The sequence below is a fragment of the Anastrepha ludens genome, chromosome 4 (genome assembly GCF_028408465.1).
Source record: "Anastrepha ludens isolate Willacy chromosome 4, idAnaLude1.1, whole genome shotgun sequence".
Classification (NCBI taxonomy): domain Eukaryota; kingdom Metazoa; phylum Arthropoda; class Insecta; order Diptera; family Tephritidae; genus Anastrepha; species Anastrepha ludens.
Window position 1 is genome coordinate 52837654 of NC_071500.1, and position 24633 is coordinate 52862286.

General features: G+C 34.7%; 2 protein-coding genes across 2 annotated transcripts in view; both read left to right on the forward strand.

Moving 5' to 3' along the window:
* The first annotated feature begins 1820 nt into the window (after nucleotides 1–1820).
* LOC128862351 (ribosomal L1 domain-containing protein CG13096) lies at nucleotides 1821–4124 on the forward strand. The gene is made up of 3 exons (XM_054100921.1): nucleotides 1821–2681; nucleotides 2768–3041; nucleotides 3099–4124. The coding sequence occupies exons 1-3, from the start codon at nucleotides 1906–1908 to the stop codon at nucleotides 3957–3959; spliced, it is 1911 nt and encodes a 636-aa protein (XP_053956896.1). The 5' UTR covers nucleotides 1821–1905; the 3' UTR covers nucleotides 3960–4124.
* Nucleotides 4125–9787: 5663 nt separating this feature from the next.
* Nucleotides 9788–24633, forward strand: part of LOC128862361 (hippocampus abundant transcript 1 protein) — a 41249-nt gene continuing 26403 nt past the window's right edge. Inside the window, exon 1 of the mRNA XM_054100936.1 lies at nucleotides 9788–10560. Coding sequence (XP_053956911.1) covers nucleotides 10480–10560 — 81 coding nt within the window. The 5' untranslated portion in view covers nucleotides 9788–10479. The remainder of the gene's footprint in view (nucleotides 10561–24633) is intronic.

A 24633-nucleotide genomic window follows, 5' to 3' on the forward strand; every position in this document is an offset into this window, starting at 1 on the left:
TAATAAGCAACAACAGGCCAACGCGTCTATGAACACAAAATTTTACATTCGTAATAATAAGTATCGATAATACGGCGACCGTCGTACCCGAATGGGTTGGTGCGGGACTACCTTTCGGAATTCACAGAGAGAACGTAGGTTCGAATCTCTGAAACACCAAAATTAAGAAAGACATTTTTCCAATAGCGGTCGCCCCTCGGCAGGCAATGGCAAACCGCCGAGTGTATTTCTGCCATGAAAAACCTTCTCATTAAAATATCTGCCGTTCGGAGTCGGCTTAAAACTGTAAGTCCCTCTATTTGGGGAACAATATCAAGACGCACACACAAATAGGAGGAGTTCGGCCAAACACCCAGAAAGGGTGCACGCGCCAATTACATATATATAATACAGAAAACATAAATTTTATACAGGCAATCTCGTTTTTTACGGATTGGGAGTTTAGCTCGAAATGGTATGAAACAAACAATATCAATCGGCAAGGAATGTGTGAAGTTGAATCAACATTGAGAAAAGTAAGCATGAATACAAACATGTTTTATACAATACTTCTCCAAGAATGTGTAACCAGTTGTGCTAAATAAGGTCAAGTACGCCTAACATTTACATTTGGGATGACATTGAAATATTTAACTCTCATATGGTACATGCATACCATTGCTAGTATATACAGGATGGCAACTTAGAGATTCTACAGTACATAGTAAATTCGCAGAGCCTTGCGAAACACTATTTTAGAAAACCACTTCTGTAATTAATTATTGTACACATTTTCAACTTATATTTGAAATTTAATTGAACAATAACTCTATAACTGCTTAACATATTGCAGTAGATTGGATATACACTTAAATATGTAAATAAGTACATATAAGCATACAAAGTGTAAGAATATAGGACAAACGTTTAATAAGTACAGACTAAAAAATTTGTGTTTTAATATTGCCTAATCCGTGGTGGGATATGGGAAACCAATAAAATTTCATAGGTGGTAAAAATCTTTGCTAGATTTCATTATAAAGTGTACACATATACATATAATGTGGGTTGTAACAACCTCATTTCATTTCATTTGGTTACATGAACTTGTTTTCTGTTTCTTGATTTCGTACGCAAAAAACTTTCAAGGACAGGGAAACTGAGAGGGCAAAGTTACATTTCATTTTTAGATGAAGTGGCAAGTTTTTACTGAATAAACTTTTACTTGTAATAAAAAAAATTCATAAATGTCAACCTGCAATTAGTGAAGTGATGAAGCAAGTCTTTTGAAAATTGTATATATAAGAGTCCAAGAGAGCCAAGAGTCGACAGCAGAAAATCGCCGAACACGCAAAATACTTGTCTTATTTATGCCTCTCACAAACAAACTAAACATTATACCTCGTACATCGAAATCAGAGGAATGGTGTGGCATTAATGTTCATGTACATGCGAGTATGGTATACTGAAATATTATTAAAACCTAGAAATAAATTTTCCTGAAAATATTTGAAAATTTGATTAACACATGCAAACTACCGTAAGAAATAAGAGTAGTGAAGTAGCTGCAGACAAATACTTTTTTCGTTTGGTGTTGTTTTAAATATAATATTACATTATTAAAATCATAATTACATAAACCATACTATATTATTAAATATCTAATACCTTCAAAAGTGTTTAAATTTGAAATCTGTAAATTTATATTTGCTTGCACATGTTGTTAGGTATTTGTTTCGTTTATGTCACGATGGGAATAGCTGACTGTCAAACTCAAACCAAAAAGATAGCGGAATCTTATATTCGTCTTGGTCTGGCATCACTCGACCGTTGACATATACATATAAACTATTTGACAGATTATCCGAACTTTCAAGCGCACGTGTTTACTTGGAGTAATATTTTTGATTTTTTAGCAGTGAATTTATGGTAAAAATGGTGAAATTACAAAAATCATTAACCAAACCAGTGGAGATAATAGAGAAGAAGAAAAAGAAATTGCTGGCACCGCCTCTTGCTGGTATTTCCAAAACGAGTAAAAAAGATAAGTCAAAAACTTTTGAGAATGTTTCGAAGTCTAAAAAAGAAATTCTCGGAAAGGCTATCGCTAAAGATGCTGATATTGTGGTGCCTCTAAAAAACGAAAAGAAAGAAAAGTTAAGAAAGGAGAGCAAAAAAGAGTCGAATAAACAATCTAAGGAAACACAGTCAAAAGACTTAAAAAAAGAGGCAGTAAAAGCTAAGAAAATACCATTAGTTCTAGCACCACCTGAGTCTCCTGCTGCTCCCAAGCCCATAAAATCTGTGCTTAAAAAAAAACCACGGCATCACAAAAAGTCTAAGGCACAAAAAGACGAAGTAATAAATTCAGCAGAGCAAACATCAAATTTAACGAAGTTGGAAAAGAAAAAAGCCGCTAAGCGTGCATTCAGAAAGCAACAAATAAAAAAGAGGCGTGAGAATAAATTAAATAAAATCAAAAAGGCCCATCCGAAACGCCTATTTAAAGCGCCACCATTTGATGAAGAAAAATTCAATGCTATTGTTAACGAAGATAACATAAAGAATATAGCGAGAGGTCTCAAAAATCAGGCGGAGAAGGAAGTGTCTGGCAAGAAAACTGCTATATTTAGCGATTTTCAATACTTCTTAAATGTAGCTTGTTTTAAGATTCCCAATGCTCCTAAACGCGTCGTAAAACTGTAAGTGTTAAATTTAAATTATTCATTCGATTAATATCGATTTTTTTTTACTTTTATTAATATCTACTTTTTCATATCACGTTAAGCAATTTGAAGCATTCTTTAGTCGATAAGGATGATGATGTAGCTATTATTGTGTCGGATTTACAACGTGGCGCCAAAGTCGACTATGAACCAACAATTCAACATTATGAGGATATTTTTCGTGAGGCCGGAATTGAAGGACTGACGATTATACCATTTAATAAACTTAGAAATGAATGTAATACTTTTGAAACGGTACGGAAATTTGGAAACTCCTATGACTATTTTCTATGTGATGGCCGATTGGTAGGGCATGCATCTGGCTTTTGTGGCAAGGTACGATTTAATGAAATATCTGTAGAATTTTTAATTTTTCTAATAATATTCAAATAGGTGTTTCAGAAACCCCGTACTACTTTCCATTCTGTGCGCATGAGTAATGAGAAAAATTTAAAGCGTGAGATTGAAAAATCTCTACGTCGTACTGCTTATAAACAATTGCAAAAAGGTGATCTCATATCCATACCAGTCGGTAATCACAAGTTTACAAAAGATCAACTAGCTGAGAATGTTATGTACGTGATGGAACAATTAAAGAATATATATCCAGGTGGTTTTCCCAACATACGAGGCTTATATCTAAAAATTAGCATTGCTGGGACATCGTCATTGCCAATTTATCTCAGCGCTGCCAAAGCCCCTGAGGATACACCGTACGTTGTTGGTCCACGTGAGGAGCGTTTGATAAAACTGAAACGTAAAGCTAACGAAGTTTTGACACAGTTTGAAATGACAAAAGAGGGTAAATTGTTGAAACTCTCGAAAACAGACGTGAAACGTAAACAAAAACTAAAAGATATGCGAGCTGCCATGGAAACTGAGAATACTGCATCAGAACAGAAAGATGCCGATGAGTCCAACGGAAAACAATGCGTTGTACCCACAAAAAAGGCTAAAACTGAGAAGGGTATAAGCACTGGAAATAAAACTGATAAGGAGAAATCAAAAGATGAAAAATCAACTGTAAAAGAGAGCGACGAGGAAGAAGACAGTGAAGAGGAACAAGAAGATGCTGATGATCATGATAGTGAAGATGATGATGTTGAAGGAGATGATAGTGGAGAAGGGGATGATGATGATGATAATGATGACGATGATGATGATGATGACGATGATGATGATGATGATGATGAGGATGATGATGATGATGATGAGGATGAGGATGATGAAGGGGATGATGATGATGAAGAATAAAAAAGAGGATAGTAAAAATGGCGATGCCTGGAAATAGTTTTAAGGCTGTGTATGTAAGTGTAGAATTTAAATTTATATATTATATCATAAACGATAATAATGAAACAAATAAAATTCGAAATGAAAAAAATTACTACTATTACAGCAGTGGTTTATGAAAGTTAATAGTTCATGTTTTTGTACTAATCTTACGTATTCAATCCGATCCGCTAAATACACTGGTGCATTTTTATTTTTAACTAGCAACCCGCCCAGCTTCGCACGGGTATAAAATATATACCCTATGTCACTCACTGAAAAAATGATTAAAATCGATCCAGTAGTTTTGGCTTATTCATAATTGCCCGTGCCCCGCACGCGTTAAATTTGGAGTAAAACAATTCTCCTTTCTTTATAGCATGAAGATTTCCTGCTATCTTTGGGATATCTAAATTCATACCCTACATTTTTGCATATTAACTTTTTGCATTTTTACATATGTATTTATTTTATTTTTACAACAATTACTATATTACAGAATGTCTTTATATACAAGGTTCATAGCCTTCTTGTCATTAGACAATACAAACATGTTTTCTCTAGAGGTTACTCTTGAAAGAGCGACATACAGTTGGCCATGTGAAAAACAGTCAACACTCAAATCTAAGCCTGCAACGTTGAAGGTTTGACCCTAAGATTTATTAATGGTCATTGGAAAAGATGTCTTTACCGGAAATTGTAAGCGTTTAAATTGGAATGGTAGATCCGATGGTATCAGAGGGATTCGGGGAATCAATACATCTTCTCCGGTACCACATCCTGTGAGTATTGTGCACTCTATTATGAAAGTTTTCAGTGATTTTACCAGCAGACGCGTGCCATTGCAAAGTTTAGGTGGACTTAGGTTTCTTAATAAAATAACAGCACAACCTATTTTCAGCTCCATTTTGTGAGGAGGGAGTCCAGACGGTTTCAAAGAATTTAGAAATTCTGTAGGAAATTGAACAGCTTCTTCCAAATCGAGAACAGTATCGACCGAGTAGTATATTTTCGTCGGCGCATCAATCTTTGAAATAATCAAGTTATTTACTTTATCTACTTGTTCGTTAGTTGGTGACAGAATAGCTCTTTCTTTAAACCAAGATATTGTCTTATAACTTATGTTATCAATGTCTGGATAGACATTGTTGACTAACTCTTGGATGTTGTCTATCAAAACACAAAGGTTTTCTAGGTTAATCCTTCCCTCACTTTGTGTTAATTCTCCATTGCCAACTTTTAGCAGCATCTCTGGAAATAGCCTGTTCTCACGTGAAGATGACGAAATCCTCATATTAGTTTTAAGCTCTAATTTATTGACATACGACTAAAGGTGGGATCTTTTTAGCGAAGCATTTATTTCGTCAGCACGTGTTCCTCGAGTCACAACTGGTAGGATTTGACGGAAATCTCCTGAGAACAGAATTGTACATCCACCCATAGGTGCATTTTTGTTGCGCAAATCGCGCATTGTCCTATCCAGTGCTTCCACAGACGTCTTGTTTGACATGGTAGCTTCGTCCCAGACTATTAATGAGCAGTCACGCATCAATTTTCCTGTATTGCTCTGTCTAGAAACACTACAGACGCTGTTATCATCATCGGTGGCGATTTTCAGCGGGTGCTTCATTGTAGAGTGTGTGGTTCGGCCTCTTTCCAAAAGAGTAGCGGCAATGCCGGATGACGCAACAGCTAACGCAATTTTTCCGGTAGATCTCAATTACTAATTACTGATGAAATATCTTGAAAAATATTGTTTTTAATTATATGCTGTAAAGAGCCATATACATATGTAGATCTATATGAAAACAACAATGTATTGTATTTAAGGTATTTAATTGGATAAGGATTAATGTTGTACCTATTTGTTGAAATCGCTTCGAAAATAAGCTATTAGTTGTCGTAAAAAGTAAATGACAAAAAATGTTATTGTATGGAATCGATAGCAAACTAAACGCGCTCCGAATCAATAAAAACTGTTCAAAAACAGTATTTTAATTAAGTGCGATTTACTAATATAGAACGTGAAAATAGCTTTTTATTTCGCTATAAAATTGTATGTACATATAATTACATGGAATTCAGTACATACATAGATACATATGTATGTACATATGTCCGAAATGAAATAATGCGAGCGATTCGTAAATACATACATACATACGTCACCATACGATGTAATTCAACATTAATGAGGTGTGGTGAGATTATCGCTTAACGCCTGTTGCTTCATTCGGTTGACAACGAACACACACACAAACAGCTTTTTTTGGAAAAAGAGCTGCTTTTGTTTAAACAATTTTGGTTAAATAACAAATAAATCAATTATTTTTTTTGATGCAGAACGAAAGTAAATTATTCAAAGTTAAACTTCAAGAAAGTTTCATTTTAATTGGTTCATTCGTTTATGATTTATGCCCATGAAAACAAAAAAATTATGTTTTTTTGCCACATTTTGACCGATTGCCACGCCCCCTTTATATATTTCTTCACATTATATAGATATAAACCTTCCTCTTCAATCAATCTATCTTTAAAAAAAACCGCATCAAAATCCGTTGCGTAGTTTTAAAGATTTAAGCGTATAAGGGGACATAGGGACAGAAAAAGCGACTTTGTTTTATAATATGTAGTGATTTTGTAAACTGAGATAAGGTTATTTAGTTCAAATGTTTCTTTTATATTAAGCCATTTTAAAGTATCTAACATTTACTTAAGGGGTTATACGCAGTTATGACTTTCAAAAAAATCGATTTTTTTTATTGCATTTTTGTAATTTACATACAGTGCACTCGCGATAACTCGAACTAATTAAAACAGGCGCTGTTCGATTTATCGAATTTGTTCGACTTATCAATTGAGTGTGCTATGTTAAAAAAACAGTCATCCATATCGATTTTTTTCAATTAAATTTATTTATTTATTTACATATGGATATGAACATGAATATGTTTAAAATAATTAATTCGTTTCAATATTTTTCATCAAATATTTGGCAGTCTTTGTGTCAGTTACACAAAAAAAGTCAGCTTTAACAGAAAAGTTAGGCCGAAAAGAAAGTTGTAATGTGTGTTTGTCTTTTCTTGCCTGCAGCAATGTTGAATATGACTTTTTCACGCAGCAATTGAAGAGTGTTAACCTTTGCGGGGCTTACTTGTTCAGTTGTGGCCCACTGAATTACCTTATTGATAGAGCTAACTGCCTCCTCAGATGATATCCGCTCACATGTCTCAGTTGTGTTGTTAAACTCAGACTCAGAATCACTAGTTTCAATTATTACTTCTGTGTCGGTAAATTCGGCACCATCATTCCATTTGTTAACATCATAAAGCGTAAATTCGAGCTGTAAATTATGTTTTCCATGTTATGTTCTTTCAAGATGAGTCCACTTATTGGGTAATTCTTTTTTCTTTGGGACAGAAACCATTTGTATAAAGCGGCTTTCATTTTAGGAAACTCAGAAGCTTTTAAAGTTCTCCTCTTCCCAGGACCCAAAAACGTGTTGTTTACTGCTTTTAAAATTGCCTTGTCTTTCTTTTTTATAAGACTTATGGTGGACTTGGCTACCCCATATTCCTTCGCTAGAGAAGTAACACTACATCCACGTTTAATTTTGTTAAGGACTTCAGCCCTCTCTTTTAATGTTAAACACTTCAACCTTTTACGATCCATTACTGACGTGCACTGATATACTACAAATGTCAAATTTAAAGCAATTTGGTCAATGCAAGATGTTGTTCCCAGAAAACTAACGGGATATTAACGCCGAAATATTCATATGGACAATACACTAGTATACATATAATTTATATACATATACTATTACATATGTATGTATGTACAAAATGTACATGTTTGAAAAGAATGTGTGTACAAATAAATTTGTTTTTTTGTTCGAGTTATAGCGCTTTAATATTGTTCGAGTTACAAACTAGTCAATAGGGAAAAAAATGTGTTCGAGTTAGCACGTCGTTCGACTTAGCGGCTATTCGAGTTACCGCGAGTGCACTGTATATTCAAAAGTATACGCACGAAATTTGAAGTAGATCTAAGCAATACTTTCGGAGTTATACCTAAATATGTAGAGATGCCTCGGCACGTTTTAAGGTAGGTATTGAAACTTTAAACGTGTTTTTTTCAAAACGGCATTTTTCAAGTCGGTGTACATGATATCTCGAAAACGGCTTGTTTGATCGGTCAACCGTTTTAACTCAATCTTTAAAGATACATTTTCTAGTAATTAATCGTTCCTTTTGTAAATCTGATACTTATTTTCCATTTTATAATCAATTTACGGCCAAATTTTAACGTAAAAATCGAAATAATTTCTTTTAAAAGCTGCCATTTTGTGAAAATTCACTATTTTGATTAGCCGAACGATTAATTACTAGATAATCTAATATATTAACAAAATTTGTTTGGTTTTTTGATTTCAGAAATCCAATCCTGAGTTACGATGTATACCGTAAATCGTCTTTTTTTAAAGGAGGTTCCAGAAATCGCCTGCAGCGCGCTCTATAATCAACATTTTCATAAATAAAAAATTTTGTTACGTTCTTGAAGGATGCTTTTATAACCGCCAAAAGTTTTCAAATTAAAATATTCTGAAGTTTCTTCAGGATAAATCCTTGACAACCCGTCTTTTATTTGCTTCATAACTGCGTATAACCCCTTAATTGAAATATCTGGTTCTGGTATAATATTTTTAGAACCGTAATATCCCGAAAATGAATATAATACCATTTAGTCATCGAAATCGTTTAGAACATATTAGGCCGTATTTATGCTGAAGCTTTGTTTGGCAAACATCGAGCAATTGTTGCACAAAACACGAAGAGAGAAAGTTTGCCGACTCTCACAGCAATCAAAATTTGTCCAGAGAAAGAGCCTTAAAGCATGGTGTTGCCATATATAAAAAATTATTTAAGATCTAAATAAAAAACAAAAGACAGCAAATTAAATGTAACGACCTAGCTGGAGATGTAACATCGCTCATAAAAACATCGATGCTGAATTTGCATTCACACGCCCACGGTTTTGAAGACCCAATAATATTTCGATAAATTTTACGGATTTTCTTGTAAAACTTATGTTTATAATATGTAATTTTTTTGCATATTGCATATATTTAACGCTTTTTTGGCTAGTATATACAAAGATGAAATGTAGACGCCTATATTTTCAGACACAATTTGGACCGAACTGTGAATACCCCAATTGTTGCACACAGTACAAGGTGAAAAATGTTTTACTTGCGTAAATAAGCCTGCCCTTTAAACCAATTCAAAAACCAACTTGTTTTGATAAAAAGACCTTGATTCAATATAACCACAACTGTTATTTTTCAAAAATATTTTCGCCATTGAAGAGGTTGCATTCACTTAATTTTAAACTGGAAGCGGTTATACATCCGCGTGGCGACACCCACGTACCACTATCCTGCTCTCAGTGAATTCAACAAAATAAGCTAATGGTATAATAATATAATATTTACATTCATTTTATTTTCGAACTGTCTTTTATTTTTATTGTTATTCACGAGCGATTTTTTCCTACAACGCCGATCCTTTTCTTGTTTAGGCAATTGTTACATCATTTAAAAAAATTCTGTGACGAATGTTGAAGTCCTTTAATCGATGATTCTTGAGTTGACACAAGGAGAGTTAAGGCTTGAACTATACATTGAACACGTTTTTACAACAGAAATATATTTTTTCATCCAGCTGTAAAAAATCAGAAAATTTACACCCATGAGTCACCCTGCGATATATATTTTGATAGAAATGTCAGTTTACAGATTATTAAAAGTCAAATTGGACTTAAAATATGGCAACCAGGTATTTTGTTCTGAGTGTGTTTTTCTTTTAGTCCGTCTCGACAATTTCCTTTTAAATAAATATACAAGGAAGTAAAACTAATATAGTCAATATAAGAAGAAATTAGAGCTAAAAAGGAGAAGGTTTATGTGCGTAGCGTTTTCGCAAGTGCAAAAAATGTAAATTCATAAATTCAATTACTTGTTCGCTGCAAATTATTAACGTAACTAATGTTCTAGCCTTAACTCCGCGACGATGTGTTCTTTATTGCATTCGGCAAAGAATTGTGTGTTGTTTTCAGTCGTCTATTAGTTGCTTGCGCTATGCATTTTTGGTAAAACTTATATCAAAGTACATAATTGTAGTGGGCTAACTCTCGCGCCGCGACATGTGGATCTGTCGTTCATTGCCACTAGTTGTATTTATTTAACTTGTACATAACGTGTGAAATAGCTCGAATTAAAACAAAGGGCTTTGCATTAAACACTGTCGCCAGTCCATTGCAAACACAAGCGGCGAAAAACGCCAACTCTGGCGCAGCTGCCGGGTTCCGACAATCCACAGAGAAAATATTTTAAACTAAGACACTTGCTTGTATGTTTGTTCCATTGTTCCCTTTGACACGACAAGCAGAAACTAGTTAATCCTCGTTTCGGTCACCGATTGGTTGTTAGGAAAAATCTAAAATGCCGAAAATTTATATCAAAAAACCACTAGGCGGCATGGTAATACGCAATCGGAACGCCATCAAGGACGTGGTCATCACTGTAAGTTGAACTACAATACATATTTCAGAATTGTTACTCTTTTTATTTAATTTTTTTTAAGAAATATATTTGCTACATTTAATATGTGTGAGTACCTGATAAGAGTAAATATTGGTGATTCATGCCAACTGCACGATATTACCTATAGATGTAGCTAGTACTGAGGATCGGCTAAGCTTAGTGAACACTTAGCTTGCACACATTTATCGACAAGTGAAGGCTTATCGCTATGACCATCACCCAGGTTGTTCCACCCACATACATTCTTTGAAGTACATACATATGCATATATGTACATATATATGTATATATATATTCGAATGCTAGGGAGCGATACTGATGATGTCGCGCACGGTTGTGCTCATGGGTATTATAAATTGGTTCACATACCGGTTGTATATTCTGTCAAAAAATATCGGGAATCGTTCATAATAAAGCGCGCGTTACACATATATCTAAATTTCTTTTACTGGAATATTGGTACAACTGTCCTCTATATTGTCGCAGAGTTTGAGTGTAATATGTCAATTATCTTGTTGTTGGCATTTAATTATATCAGTCAATCGCAGGTATTCTCTGGATTTTCACTATATATAAAAATATCAAACAAAGAATTTGCCTTAAATTTTGTGTGTTTGAACGGGATTTCGTGTGCCGAATCGTTGAAAATGTTGCAGGAAGCCTATGGTGAGTGTGCTTCATCAAAAACACGGGTCTACGAATGGTATAAGGCTTTTGCAGAGGCCGAGAAGTCATGCAAGTTTGCTCCGATCTGGTCGCCCATCATTGAGGGATGTAGCTCGTCACTTTAGTGTGTCTCACGAATCAATTCGCAACACTTTACATCATCAATTGGGCATGAGCCGCGTGGCTGCTTGGATCGTTCCAAGAGAGTTGAATTTCTTGCAAAGACATGCTTGGGCAAGTGAATTCGGACCTAACGTTTATCCAGCGCATCATAACAGGTGATGAGCCATAGGTATATGGTATGAGTTTCAAATGCAAACCAGTCAACATGCGGCTGAATGAGCTATCCATATGAGCCGAAACACAAAAAATCACGTCAAAGTCGGTCAAAAGTGATAGTGCTACCCGGTTTCTTTGATTATCATGGTGTTGTGCACTCGGAATTCGTTCCAAATGGTAAATAAAGAGTATTATTTGGAAGTTATGCGACGTTTGAGAGAGAATGTGAGTAAGAAACGGCCCGATTTGTGGAAAGAAAACTCTCAAAAGGTTCATATTGTGAACACTTCTTTGACCAAAAAACCGACAAATATCATGGAACAAGCACCGTATTCACCGGATTTAGCCCCCTGTGACTTTTTCCTTTTCCCAAACCTTAAATTGCCACTCCGCGGACGCCACTTTGAATTGATAAAGGCTCTTAAGGAGAAGGAGCTGAAGAAGATCCCTTCAAAAACGTGTTTAAAAGGTATTTTTTGATGGCTGGACTAAACGTTGGCACATGTGTATTGCTTCGAATGGAGCCTATTTTGAAGGCGACAAAATAAATTTTGATGATTAAATAATTATGTTCCGTTTTATTGAACAATTTCCGGTACTTTTTTGACCGAATGATTGTAACAGCATAAGGGAACCACGATAGATGTGCACATACATATATAACCAAAAAGTTCAGAGCGATAAGAGGAGTCGATTACTACATGTCTGTCAGTCCGTCCGCTGTGCGCGCATAACAGTAGTTTTAGAAAAAGAAAAAAGTGATATCTTTATAAACTTACTGATATTTGATATCAATCTTGACCCCAAAAAAATATAGATTAAAATTAAAAAAAAAAAATAAAGCTCCAAACTTGGTACACGTGTTGCTCCCAACCTCATTTAGATCCGACGCAAATATTTTTGCGATTGGATAAAACCCATGCCCGTTTATTAAATGCTAAGACTAAATTTCCATCCGCCCATCCATAACTCTCATTGTCTATGCGTTTGTTTGATTTCAAAAATTAACAGCTATTCCATATTAAATTATACTAAAATACTCGCGGACCGAACTTGGCCTTCCTGCTGTTTTTTTATATAAAATCGTATGACTCTTATAAACATACAATATGTATGAAAAAATTACAAAAATACAACTATAGCAATAATCATTAGCTTCATCTATTAATAAGGCTCAAGATTTCTTTTTAGACCTTTTTTTGTTTAAAAGTCCATGCAAATCACGTCTGCTTTTGATACCGTTTCCCCTAGTTAAATTGCTTGAATCATGACGGCTCTTGATTTTCACTGGCAACTTTGCGATAAAATATTCTTTAAACGCTTAATTTGGTTGTCATACTAAAAATAGCCAGTTCAAAGCAGTTGAATTATAAAAGTATCTACATACTTACAAATGTGCACATGTGCATACTTACCTACATACTATACCTTACATACATAGGTACGCACTTGAATGTTCGTTTGAGTAACAACATGAGCGTTTGCAGTAGTTAATTTGAATTAAATGAAGATTTAAATAGTTAAATGCATTTAAAAATTCGTTATACTTAATAAATTCATATTATCCGCCATTGAGTGTATTAATATTTCGCTTGAATGCTACACATTTTCAATAGGATCATATAAAAAATTGTGCATATGTATTATATTTATTTTCGGTCGGCGAACATGTAGATTATAGTTAAAACTTTAAATTCAAATTATACGATAACTTGCGAAGAATGCAAACAAAATTAAATTTTGATAAGACTTGGGCAATATTTATTATGAACATTCATATATACATACATACCGACGAACGGGGAAATTCAACGTTATGAGTAACATAATTTCAAAATTGAAATAAATTGTACATACCTAAAATTTTGAAAACAATAAATTTTTGCGTGATTCATTTTCTTCAAAAAAAAAAAGAAAGAAAGAAATCAAACTAAAGGCACTTAGGCATATTTTCTTCCGCTCACTTATGATTTCAACCTGTTGTTAAAGGGCAATAATTTTCAAATTGATACTGAATATTTCCAATGACGAGCACATATTTTTAGAATGTCTAAACGCCGTAGCCGAATGGGTTGGTGCGTGATTACCATTCGGAATTCACTGAGAGGTCGTTGGTTCGAATCTCGGTGAAAGCAGAATTAATAAAAACATTTTTCTAATAGCGGTCGCCCCTCAGCAGGCAATGGCAAACCTCCGAGTGTATTTCTGCCATGAAAAAGCTCCTCATAAAAATATCTGGCGTTCGGAGTCGGCTTGAAACTGTAGGTCCCTCCATTTGAGGAAAAACATCAAGACGCACACCACAAATAGGAGGAGGAGCTCGGCCAAACACCTAACAGAAGTGTACGCGCCAATTATTTTTTTTTTTTTTATTTTTTAATGCATTTATTAGATAATAAATTATTAAATAGAAAAAGTTGAGTAAGGTACAACCGAATTGTAATAATAAAGTGTGTTAGATACTGGCATGCACCCTTAAGCAAGACATATTCGAAAATTTTCTCTTTTGAACTGCGACTGGAATGTCAATTCTTAGCCCTTTACAATCCGCATTTTTTAATTTTTTCATATAAATTATAAATTGTGAGTTGCGCGACAGTGTGCTGTGTGTGGCAAGAGCTAGAACAATAAGCTTGAACATTATTTTAGGCCTTATAATTGTCAAGTCAAGCGGCAATTTTTAATCATATATAATATTTACTAAAAATATCAAGTTATTGCCACTTTAATAATCATTTTTGTCGTTTATCCCTTTTAGAAAAGCTATCTAAATTCTTCCATAAAGGCTGTGTCAAATATTTCCTACCGCTATTATTACTTCACTTTTATAATTTCATCATATTTCTAGTTAAAAAAAACGTGTTTACGTTTCTTTTCTTAATTAACCCAAAAGTTTTTTATATTAAAAAATAAAACATTTTCATCCGTTGAAAAAAGCAAGTGGAAATTTTTTTGTAATTGCTTTCGTTTTTATTTTAAATAAATTTTAAATTTTTGAATGTATACATTTTTCGTAAGTTGCGCTAATTTTCGGGTAATCAGACATATGCAGAATATGATACATTCAACATACTTTTATCTGATAATTTAAACTTTATGCGAAGTTGTGCAAAGTACGTATAATCAGGGTTATGGTGTATTCAAACACACGTGTTAGAGACATCAACAATCTTATAGTGTCAAAAATTTTCAAACTACTTTACCTATGACCAATAGGTTATCGCGAGAGGAATGGCTATGCGTAACAGTTGGGCTACTGTGGCCGGAAATAAATAAGATAAAGATAGAGGAACTGCTTAGCTTTTCAAGATAGGATATCTCGAAGGTCGTGGCACCGGCCATTGGCTATTTGGTAGGCATTCCTTGAGACTAGGAGTTTTCTCTCATGAATATCGTAGAAGTTGTAGAGATGAGGAAGGAACAGTTGATCACTTTCTCTGCAATTGGCCAGGTTTTCTAGGTAGATACTTTTTCAATTCTCTTACGGAACTGTCCGGCGTCCAATCTTGCGCTTCATAAGAACAATCATGAAAATAAATAAATGAAGTTCCCGTGTCGTGCAGTGGTATCACATCGGACCTGTAAGGTCGAAGTAAGTTAGTCGTATAGACCGACCACGATTAAATCACGAGTGTGCATATAAAAAATAAATAAAAAGTTATGCTGTAAATATGAATAGTTTTAAACAAAAATCAATTATAAAGAAAAGGCATGTAAGCCGTAAGCGGAAATAACGTTTCCTTATATTCACATACGTGGTCTCCAAAGGAGATATTCACAAAAAATGTGGATGTAAGCATGACACACAAAACTCTCATATTCAGGGAAAATACTCGTATGTGCCAATCACTTTGAGGAAAAATACTACATTGCTGGTGAACGATAAATCCTGGAGTCAAAAAATCTTCCTACTCTAATGGAAGTCCCGAATTAGAGGAAGTATATGAAGTTCAGGGTCCGACACTCGAAGTGTAACCAGCTTCAGATCGCTCGCGCAGCTAATGCACGGGCAGTCTGTTTGATGGCTAAATGTCAGTCCAGAGTATTGCTTATAAGCGCGCGGAAGCATTTTGCCAAGAGTTAACGCGAAAAAAGAAAATCAGGATTTCAAACGCAATAGTGTAATTGCATTATATTTGGCTGGAAAATCACAACCAGCGATTGTTCGTGAGCTGGAGCACCTTCATGTAAATAAAGTTTTTGTTTATCGCACCATTACTCGTTACAATGATACTGGTAGCGTCGCGAAACGTCATGGAGGTGGTCATCAAAAGACTGCAACGTCACGTGAAATGGTTCAACAAGTGAAGAAGCGACTTGAGCGAAATCCCCGACGAAGTGCCAATCAAATGGCGAAAGAACTGAAAATATCTGACCGCAGCATTCGCTGCATACTGAAAAATGATCTCAAAGTCAAGCTTTACAATATCCAAAAGGAGCATGATCTCACACCAAAGCAGCAGCAAGTCAGACTTGAGAGAGCGAATTAGTTGCTTCGCTTGGCCGAAAGCGGTCAATTTCCGAACATTGTGTTTTCTGACGAGAAAATTTTTCAAATTGAGCAATTCGTGAACTCCACAAACGATATGGTTTATTTGACCGACTGTTCATACGAGAATTTGAGTTATCGATTGGCCACCAGGAGGCAGCACCCGCCACAGGCAATTGTTTGGGCCACTGTAACCCCAGATGTGCGCTCTCCAATCGTTTTCATCGAGACTGGCGTCAAGGTAAATGTAAAATATTATAAGGAAAGTATTCTGGTGCGCGCTTTGAAGCCGTGGGCCAAATTAATTGCAAGTCACATTCTGGCAGCTTGCGACTCCTTTCTGGACCGTCTCAAGGCCATAGTCAAGGCCAAAAAGTGGTCATATCGAGCAAAATAAAATTGATTCTTAATTATTATCTTATTATTTACACACATTTTTTACTTTGAATTGAATAAAAGTAATTTTCCAAACTATATTTATGACCTTTTTAATTGGTTACACTTCGAGTGCCGGACCCTATAATAAATATAAAATAATTTAGTGGGCGCACAAATTTTGGGCTACAGGATATGTGTTGAAAGTGGCCAGTACTCGTCGATACTATTATATATATACTATATATAATTGGCGCGTACACCCTTTTTGGGTGTTTGGCCGAGCTCCTCCTCCTATTTGTGGCGTGCGTCTTGATGGTGTTCCATAACCCAAATGGAGGCACCTACAGTTTCAAGCCGACTCCAAACGGCAGATATTTTTATGTGGAGCCTTTTCATGGCAGGTTTGCCATTGCCTGCCCAGGGGCGGCCGCTATTAGAAAAATGTTTTTCTTAATTTTGGTGTTTCACCGAGATTCGAACCAACGTTCTCTCTGGGAATTCCGAATGGTAATCACGCACCAACCCATTCGGCTACGTCGATACTACTAGAGTAATATAGCTCTTGAAGTATTTTTCAAAGTTAGCTTGTTTTTACAAGTTATAGTCGTTTAGGTTGAACACTTTCAGTATGTTTTTTTATTCCAATGCATGTGCTTCAAATTAGTTTTTTTTTTTTTTTTTTTTTTTTTTTTTTTTTTTTTTGTCGTTTATTTGCAATCTATTTTTAAAATAATAAGCAAATTATCTAACTATTAACAATTTGACTTATATTATTGAGCTCCATTGAGGTCAATAATGATATATATGTATACTACGATTAATGTACACTTATATTCAGACTTATGTGTTAGATTTTAATACATTTTAATATTAGATTTATCTATTAGGTTCTGAATGGAATGTCTAATACATGATGTCTTTTAAGTCTATTAATTTCATTAGTTTCATCAAGTAATGCAATTGCTAGCGGGTTATCGTGATAACTTAATCTCTGTAAATATTTTGTGGTAATTTTTTTAATTTCATCTTTTATAAAGGGAATTTTTAGATCAGTATGTATGGCTTTATTTGTGACGAACCAGGGTGCACTTGTGATAAGCCTTAAAGTTTTTGACTGATATCTTTGCAGAATTTCCATGTTAGAATTGCAAGCAGTTCCCCACAGTTGTACTGCGTAGGTCCATACTGGCTTTAGTATAGCCTTATATATTAATATTTTGTTATTTAGATTAAGTGTTGATTTTGGTCCTAGTAGCCAGTAAAGTTTGTTTGTTTTTATCTTTAACTGGTTTTTTTTTGCTTGAATATGGCATTTCCAGGTTAGCCGTTTGTCCAAATGTATGCCAAGGTATTTGACCGTATCATGTTTGGGAATTATATTACCATTTAGATAGAGTGAAGGGCATTCTTTCCGTCTCAATGAAAACAAAACATGCACAGATTTGTTTGTGTTAACTTTTAATTTCCATCGGTCCAGCCACGTCTGTATCTCGTTTAGTTCTATCTGAACTAGATTGGTTGCATCAATTGGGGACGGACTTGAAGCTAGTATAGCGGTGTCATCAGCGTATGTAGCCATTAGGACATTTTCGGTTTCGGGTATGTCAGATGTAAAAATCGTATAAAGTTACACATAAAAAAGTTATGCTAACTTTCGTTGTTTCTTTCTACCAGCGCACACATACGAGTATGGGCTAAAGCGAACTTTTCACATTATCATTTTGATACAATAAGTGTGCTTTAATTACATAGCGCATATGTTTGAATACGCATTGCGTGAAACAACACATCAATTTTGTTATCAAAATGACTCAGATTTTTCATAAAAACTATAATGACAGTATTGACCCGGTAAAATGACGAGTATAGCTCGTCATTGGTTTTTCACACCATACCGAATAATAACGACCTGTATTCGTCATGCGTTTAAAGTTACTAATGAATATGATAACTATTTTATTTTGGAATTAAATTTAATATAATAATAAATTAATTAAAATTAAATCCAGTGCTCTGATTTTGGCAAAATTTTTGTTATATACTATATATTGTGGATTGTGGAAATATCACAGAAATCATCACTTTTTCTTAATTTTGCCCTTTGTCATATTATTTAAAAATATGTAAAAATAGATATTATTAAATTTGCCATTTGCTTCGTCGTACATATCTGTTGAACTAGGTTTTTTTGAGCAATTTGTTTGATTCTGAAACGTGGACTTGGCTGTTATTTGAACGAACACCTCTAATGTACGCCATATTATGATATTCGGATAAATGGGGCACTTTTTTCCATTATATCGGATGACCACACGCCCATTTTGTGTACGCTCTCTACCCAGAAAAAAAATTGTAATTACTATTCTTGTACGATTTCGTCAAGGGTAACTGCCAGGAATGTGCTTGTGATCTTATATTTTATGCACAAATTTTCAAGGCAGTGTAGGCTAATGTCTATGAAGTACACGATAGATTCCAATTTCCATTAGAGAGTGTGTGACGTCATGGAAGGATGTGAAAATGCGAACAAAAGTGCAAGAAGAAGAAATTACACAAACAACACACAATTATAATAAATTGCACAAGTGCGTCGTCACACACACAGTGATTCTGTAGAATTTTCTGAGAGCAAAGAAGCGGTGCCACGATAGGCGTCATCTTATTATTTTCTCCTTGGTGCATTCATATATGTACCTATATGTACAATATACACATACGTATACATACCCCTTTTTATGTCTAATAACGAGTTTTTGCTTCAATTTGACAAGTCATACTCACAGTGATACTTTCGCTGAAATCCACTCGTCTATGTCAGTTTAGCTTTCAATTTGGGATATACTCGTATGTCAACCCGGTAAAAAAGATGTCGCTGGTAGAATAGTTACTGCGGTTTTTGGTAGAAATTGTGGTAATTTCTAAACAATTTTTTGGGATTAATACTCTCTTGCTGTCGTACCTGAATGGGTTTGTGCGTGACTTCCATTCGGTAGGGTCCGGATGCAAAACTTATTGTGGTCATGAAATAGCTAAGAGAGCAAAAGTTTTTTCTAATAACGGTCGCCCCTCGGTATACAATGGTCAATCTCCTAGTGTGAAATACCTCATAAAACTTTATGCACCTATACTATATTTGTGGAGCAACATCAAGACGCATACCACAATTTGGAGTAGTGACTCGGTGCAACACCGGAGAAAGAATATATACGCTGATTGTAAAGGGTGTTTTTTTTAGAGGTTAGGTTTTCAAGTTGGCACTACTTTTTTCGTAGATGGTCTTTTTGACAGCTGTCACTTGATTTATGCTCAGTTTGGTTTGCCTTTTCATAATGAATAGACTTACACCTGAACAACGTTTGCAAATCGTGCAAATTTATTACGAAAATAATGGTTCGGTTCGCGCGACGCATCGCGCGCTGCGTCCAATATTCGGTTGTTCAGCGATGAAGCTCACTTTTGGTTGAATGGGTATGTCAATAAGCAAAATTGTCGCATTTGGAGTGAACATAATCCACAAGCCATTGCTGACACGCCGTTACATCCTCAAAAAGTCACTGTTTGGTGTGCTCTATGGGCAGAGGGAATCATTGGTCCATATTTCTTTAAAAATGAAGCCGGCCATAATGTTACAGTCAATGAAGAGCGCTATAGAGCCATGATTAATGACTTTTTCGTGCCTGAATTGGACGATGTTGATGTGGACGACCTTTGGTTCCAACAAGACGGCGCTACATGCCATACAGCCAACGCAACAATCGATTTATTGAAGGAAACTTTTGGTGAGCGCATTATCTCGCGCCGTGGACCTGTGGCCTCCAAGATCGTGCGATATAACACCGCTGGACTATTTCTTGTGGGGCTATGTGAAGTCGCTTGTCTACGCAGATAAGCCCGAGGCGATTGACGTCTTGGAAGAGAATATTCGGCGCGTTATTGCTGACATACGGCCCCAATTGCTGCAAAAAGTGGTCGAAAATTGGGCCTCTCGGCTGGAATTTATTCGAGCCAGCCGCGGCGACCACTTGCCCGAAATCATTTTTAAAACATAATGGCAAACCCTTATCTTTATAATAAAGCTAAATTCTTGGCCATAACATTAAATTATATACGTTTTATTTCATCTTGAATACCTAACCTCTAAAAAAACACCCTTTATATATATATATACTATTAACAAGGGGGCGCAAAATTAATCATCCATTTTTATTTTTGGTTAACTTTTTTGTTAAATAAAAAAAGAATTTTGACGACATGACCCAGGCAACGTAGCCGCTGGATCTTTATTCGCTGCGCTATGTCTATGTCGTCGTAAAGTTCATACTGCTCATCATTCCATCGCCTGCGATATTCGCCGTTGCCAAAGTGCAAAAGTCCAAAAATCTTTCGCAGAATCTTTCTCTCAAATATTCCAAGCGTCGCTTCATCGGATGTTGTTATCGCCATACGTTGCTGTCTAGTTCACAAGTGTCAAATATTGATTGGCACTATGAATCTTCCTATAGGGTGATTAATTTTGCGTTACATTATATAATATAAGACACTATAAAAGTCAATCAGAGCGATGTCACTAGAAAGCATCAAAAAATAGTTTTTCTCAATCTCACACACAAGCGATATGCCGATCTTGTAATATCGGTCCTTGTGCATCATCAATAATTATCGATGATTATAATTGCTGTGGGCGGTCCTCAAGAATTTCGTTATTGAGGTTTATAAATCAAATTTCGTAACGAAATTTTCTTAAGCTTATTCCATTCTTATGCTGACACACTACTTTGGAGTTAGTGTTAGCACAAATCGTGCTAAACCGACAAATAATTTTGAATAAGTTTTTTATTAAAATTGTGAAATTTTTGGGTGAAAATGACAGTTAGCATCTTATAGTAGCGACCCTCGTACTTTAGTTTTCTTTGAAACAAGATCTTAAAGATAACATTGAAAACAAGTCTGAATGCGGAAATCTTGGCATGTACTCTGCGATAACACATAACTACCTACCTGTAGTAGATCAGAAAATGCATAACTTTTAAAGGTGACTTGTCCGTTTCGATATAGAAAATTATTTTAACATAGCTAAATACAAATTCTTACAAAATTGTGTTAATGAGCAAAAATATTTATTATGGTTTTAGAAACGAAATTATCTAACTCAATTCATTTATTTATCAATCGAGTTTAATAAACTTAAAATTAATGATGTGGAAATTGATTTAGAATTTAACGTCAATGGTTTCCCCTAATTGCTGATAGCATACGCATATTGATTAATTAATTTTATGTTCCAATAAAGATTGTGGGTGCGTTGCGCATATTTGCGTATTTTTTTCTTGATATTTTTCATGTAGGTTTGCCACAAAAAGTTCATTGCTCACACTGTGTTAAAAAAGTGCATATTTTGTGATAAACATTTTTTATCAATATCAATGTATTCGCCGTCTGTTTGGATACTGAATTTTGCACATTTCTCCAATTGATAAGACCAGCTATTTATGTCCTTTTTATGAATGTTATTTAGGATGGTGGTCAAAACAGTTTGTATAGATCCAGTCGGGCCATGGGCTTTTCATCGGCCTTTTCTTACGTTGTCAAATTAAGTTTACGAAATAGATAATAGTCGCAGGAGTGATTCTTCTTTATTCATTACTCTCTTGTACTTACGTACATATTTATGTATGTATGTATGCCAATTCAACTGCAGATTCCATAAAAACACGAATCAACTAATTTTAATGGTATGCAAATATCTCTTCTAATGTACATACGTGTATGTCTAAAGTTAGTTTAGGTTAAGTTAGTTGATAAAGAGTGATTGCATATGTATGAACTACAGAACTGGTTCCTTAAGGCTACCAAGATGTTGTACCTAGGTGTAGGCTTTAGATGCATTGATTTGTGAGCTGAAGTCGTATTATGCAGAATACTGGCACCTTCAGCATTGTCTTCGAATTTGCACTTTAGTTTTCAGTTTTACTTTAAATTTTCCCGCATAAGATGTTGGGGTAAGAGACGTTCCTTGATGTTAAAATTTTCCATAGTTGAGATCATCTGATTCGAAGCACCGTGCGCTGAATTGTATTTAATAGGTAATAAAATTATATAAATAAATTATTAATAATATTTAGTTAATAAAATTACGCAATTTAAAGTTGAAATATATTTTAGATATTTTTATTACATAGATTTTTTATACTCTGTTATAAATTTGACAGTCTTGGGTCAGTTTTCTGTTTTTACGTTCTTTGGTGTAAATGGTGTACAAATAGATGTAGACGATATCTTATTTGTAGGCATTGTTGGTATTTGCGGCATAATTTTTACAAAACCTTTATTTATTAAGGCCTGCTAACTACAGGGAAACCTCCCGTGGACGAAAACTCACCGCCAGTCAACTTGCACAAAATTTGTTATAGGAAAAAATACCAGCCCAGGGGAATTGCCTGTCCAATAGAGGGGTCCATTATATGTTACACTCTTAATAAATAAGATCTATTCTTTGATATTAATTCTTAAATAACTGAAAGTGGGGAAGATGTAAGACTCATTGACTACCTAAATTTAATTCTTAAATAACTGAAAGTGGGGAAGATGTAAGACTCATTGACTATTGTCACTGGGTATTGTTCGTACCCAAGGAAAAATTAAGAAACTCGTTATACCTTACTGGGTTAAAAATATTACAAACATGTTAATGGAAGCCATAATTTAAATTAAGTGAGTCTATTAAAACACTATTTTTAGGTACCTTTTTCCAATAAATGTGGTCATAAGGCGTCAATGGTGGCTTGAATATTTGTTTCCATGGCTTCAAGAGTTGCTGGTTTGTTGGCTTAAACCAATGACTTAACATAGCCCCATAAAAAGTAATCCTAAGGCGTTAAATTGCACGAAGGATGCCAGTGAACAGGGCCAATTCTGGAAAGAAAGTTGCCACCAAATTTATTTTGCAATAAATCGATTCTTGAGTGGGCGAGTCCTCTATGGAATTCGCACGCAGATTCATTTTTTTTTTTAAAGTAAATTTCCACAATTCGAAGCGTTGTTTTGGCGTTAAACCACACATGATGACTTGCCAAAGCTCACTGAACAGAAATAGTTTGCCTTTCTCAGCTGTCAAACTATAGGTATCGATATCGATATCGAATTCTCATGCATCTAAAACAACATCCAATATAATGTTGCAAATAATTTAATCCGAGTGTCTTTAAACTTTTTTGACGGAACCGAAATGTAAAAACAAGTAATAAAGTAACGCTTATTTCTATAAATTCTTCTATGGTTCAATGGTATAATATTCAATTAAGATATAAATTAGATATGCTTCATTTTCCATGCTATTCGTGTATTTTTAATTTTAAAATGCTACTTTTTTAAATGGCTATTCTAAAATAATTAGCTACGCCTTTGCACATAATTAAGAAAAATCAGTGTTTTCATTGTTATTGCATAAACCGGTATCCGTGGCAGCCAGTGTTTTAATTTGTAAGTGTTACATCTATTTATGATTGTTACTCTTTTAAATAAATAAATGAATTTATTGGACAAATATGTACATACATACTCTTTAGTTCAAGCGCATACATATGTACCTCGCACGAAAAACATGCTTCCCTTTTCCACCATTTTTTTTGTTCAAATATTCTCACAGAATGTTTCTCAGAAACGGCTGTGGGCAAAAAAACCGCTTATGTGGATGAAATCGTATTTGGTGCACCACGTGATGGCGTAAAGCTTGTTGCTGTGCTCTCACTATGTTCTCTTTCCCACTGCCTCTCTCCATTCATTTTCAGCTTTCCTATGTAAATACAGGCAACAATAGTTACGCGAGAAAAGCTTCTTTTCTTTCAACATATGCACAGTATGCTTGGGAATGTACCGACTTTTTGGAAAATTTTACAAAAAACAAAAAAAAAAAAAAAAGATGTTGTGGTTGTAGTTTTTGTTACTGTAGAGAATGAAAGTAAAATGATGATGGCAAGCACGCAATCAAATAATTACTTTGTGTATAATGGAATGTATGAATGCATGAGAAGCTTTTCAACCCGAGTCGGAAAGTTTAGCAGAGAGGACATTTGAATACATTGTAATTGAACTAAAGTTAATTGAATTAATTCAACATAATATAATTCATATTTAATTTAATCTTTTAAAATATTCTATTTTGCATTAATTTAATTTAATGGAGCTTTGTTATTTTCATTTTTCATATATTCAACTAGTTTTGCAGCTCATTGTTGCCAAAA

Coding starts and splice junctions, on each gene's coding strand:
- LOC128862351 (XM_054100921.1), top strand. CDS start 1,906: ATGGTAAAAATGGTGAAATTACAAAAATCATTAACCAAACCAGTGGAG. Junction 2,682..2,767: donor CCTAAACGCGTCGTAAAACT/GTAAGTGTTAAA, acceptor TATCACGTTAAG/CAATTTGAAGCATTCTTTAG. Junction 3,042..3,098: donor CATCTGGCTTTTGTGGCAAG/GTACGATTTAAT, acceptor ATATTCAAATAG/GTGTTTCAGAAACCCCGTAC.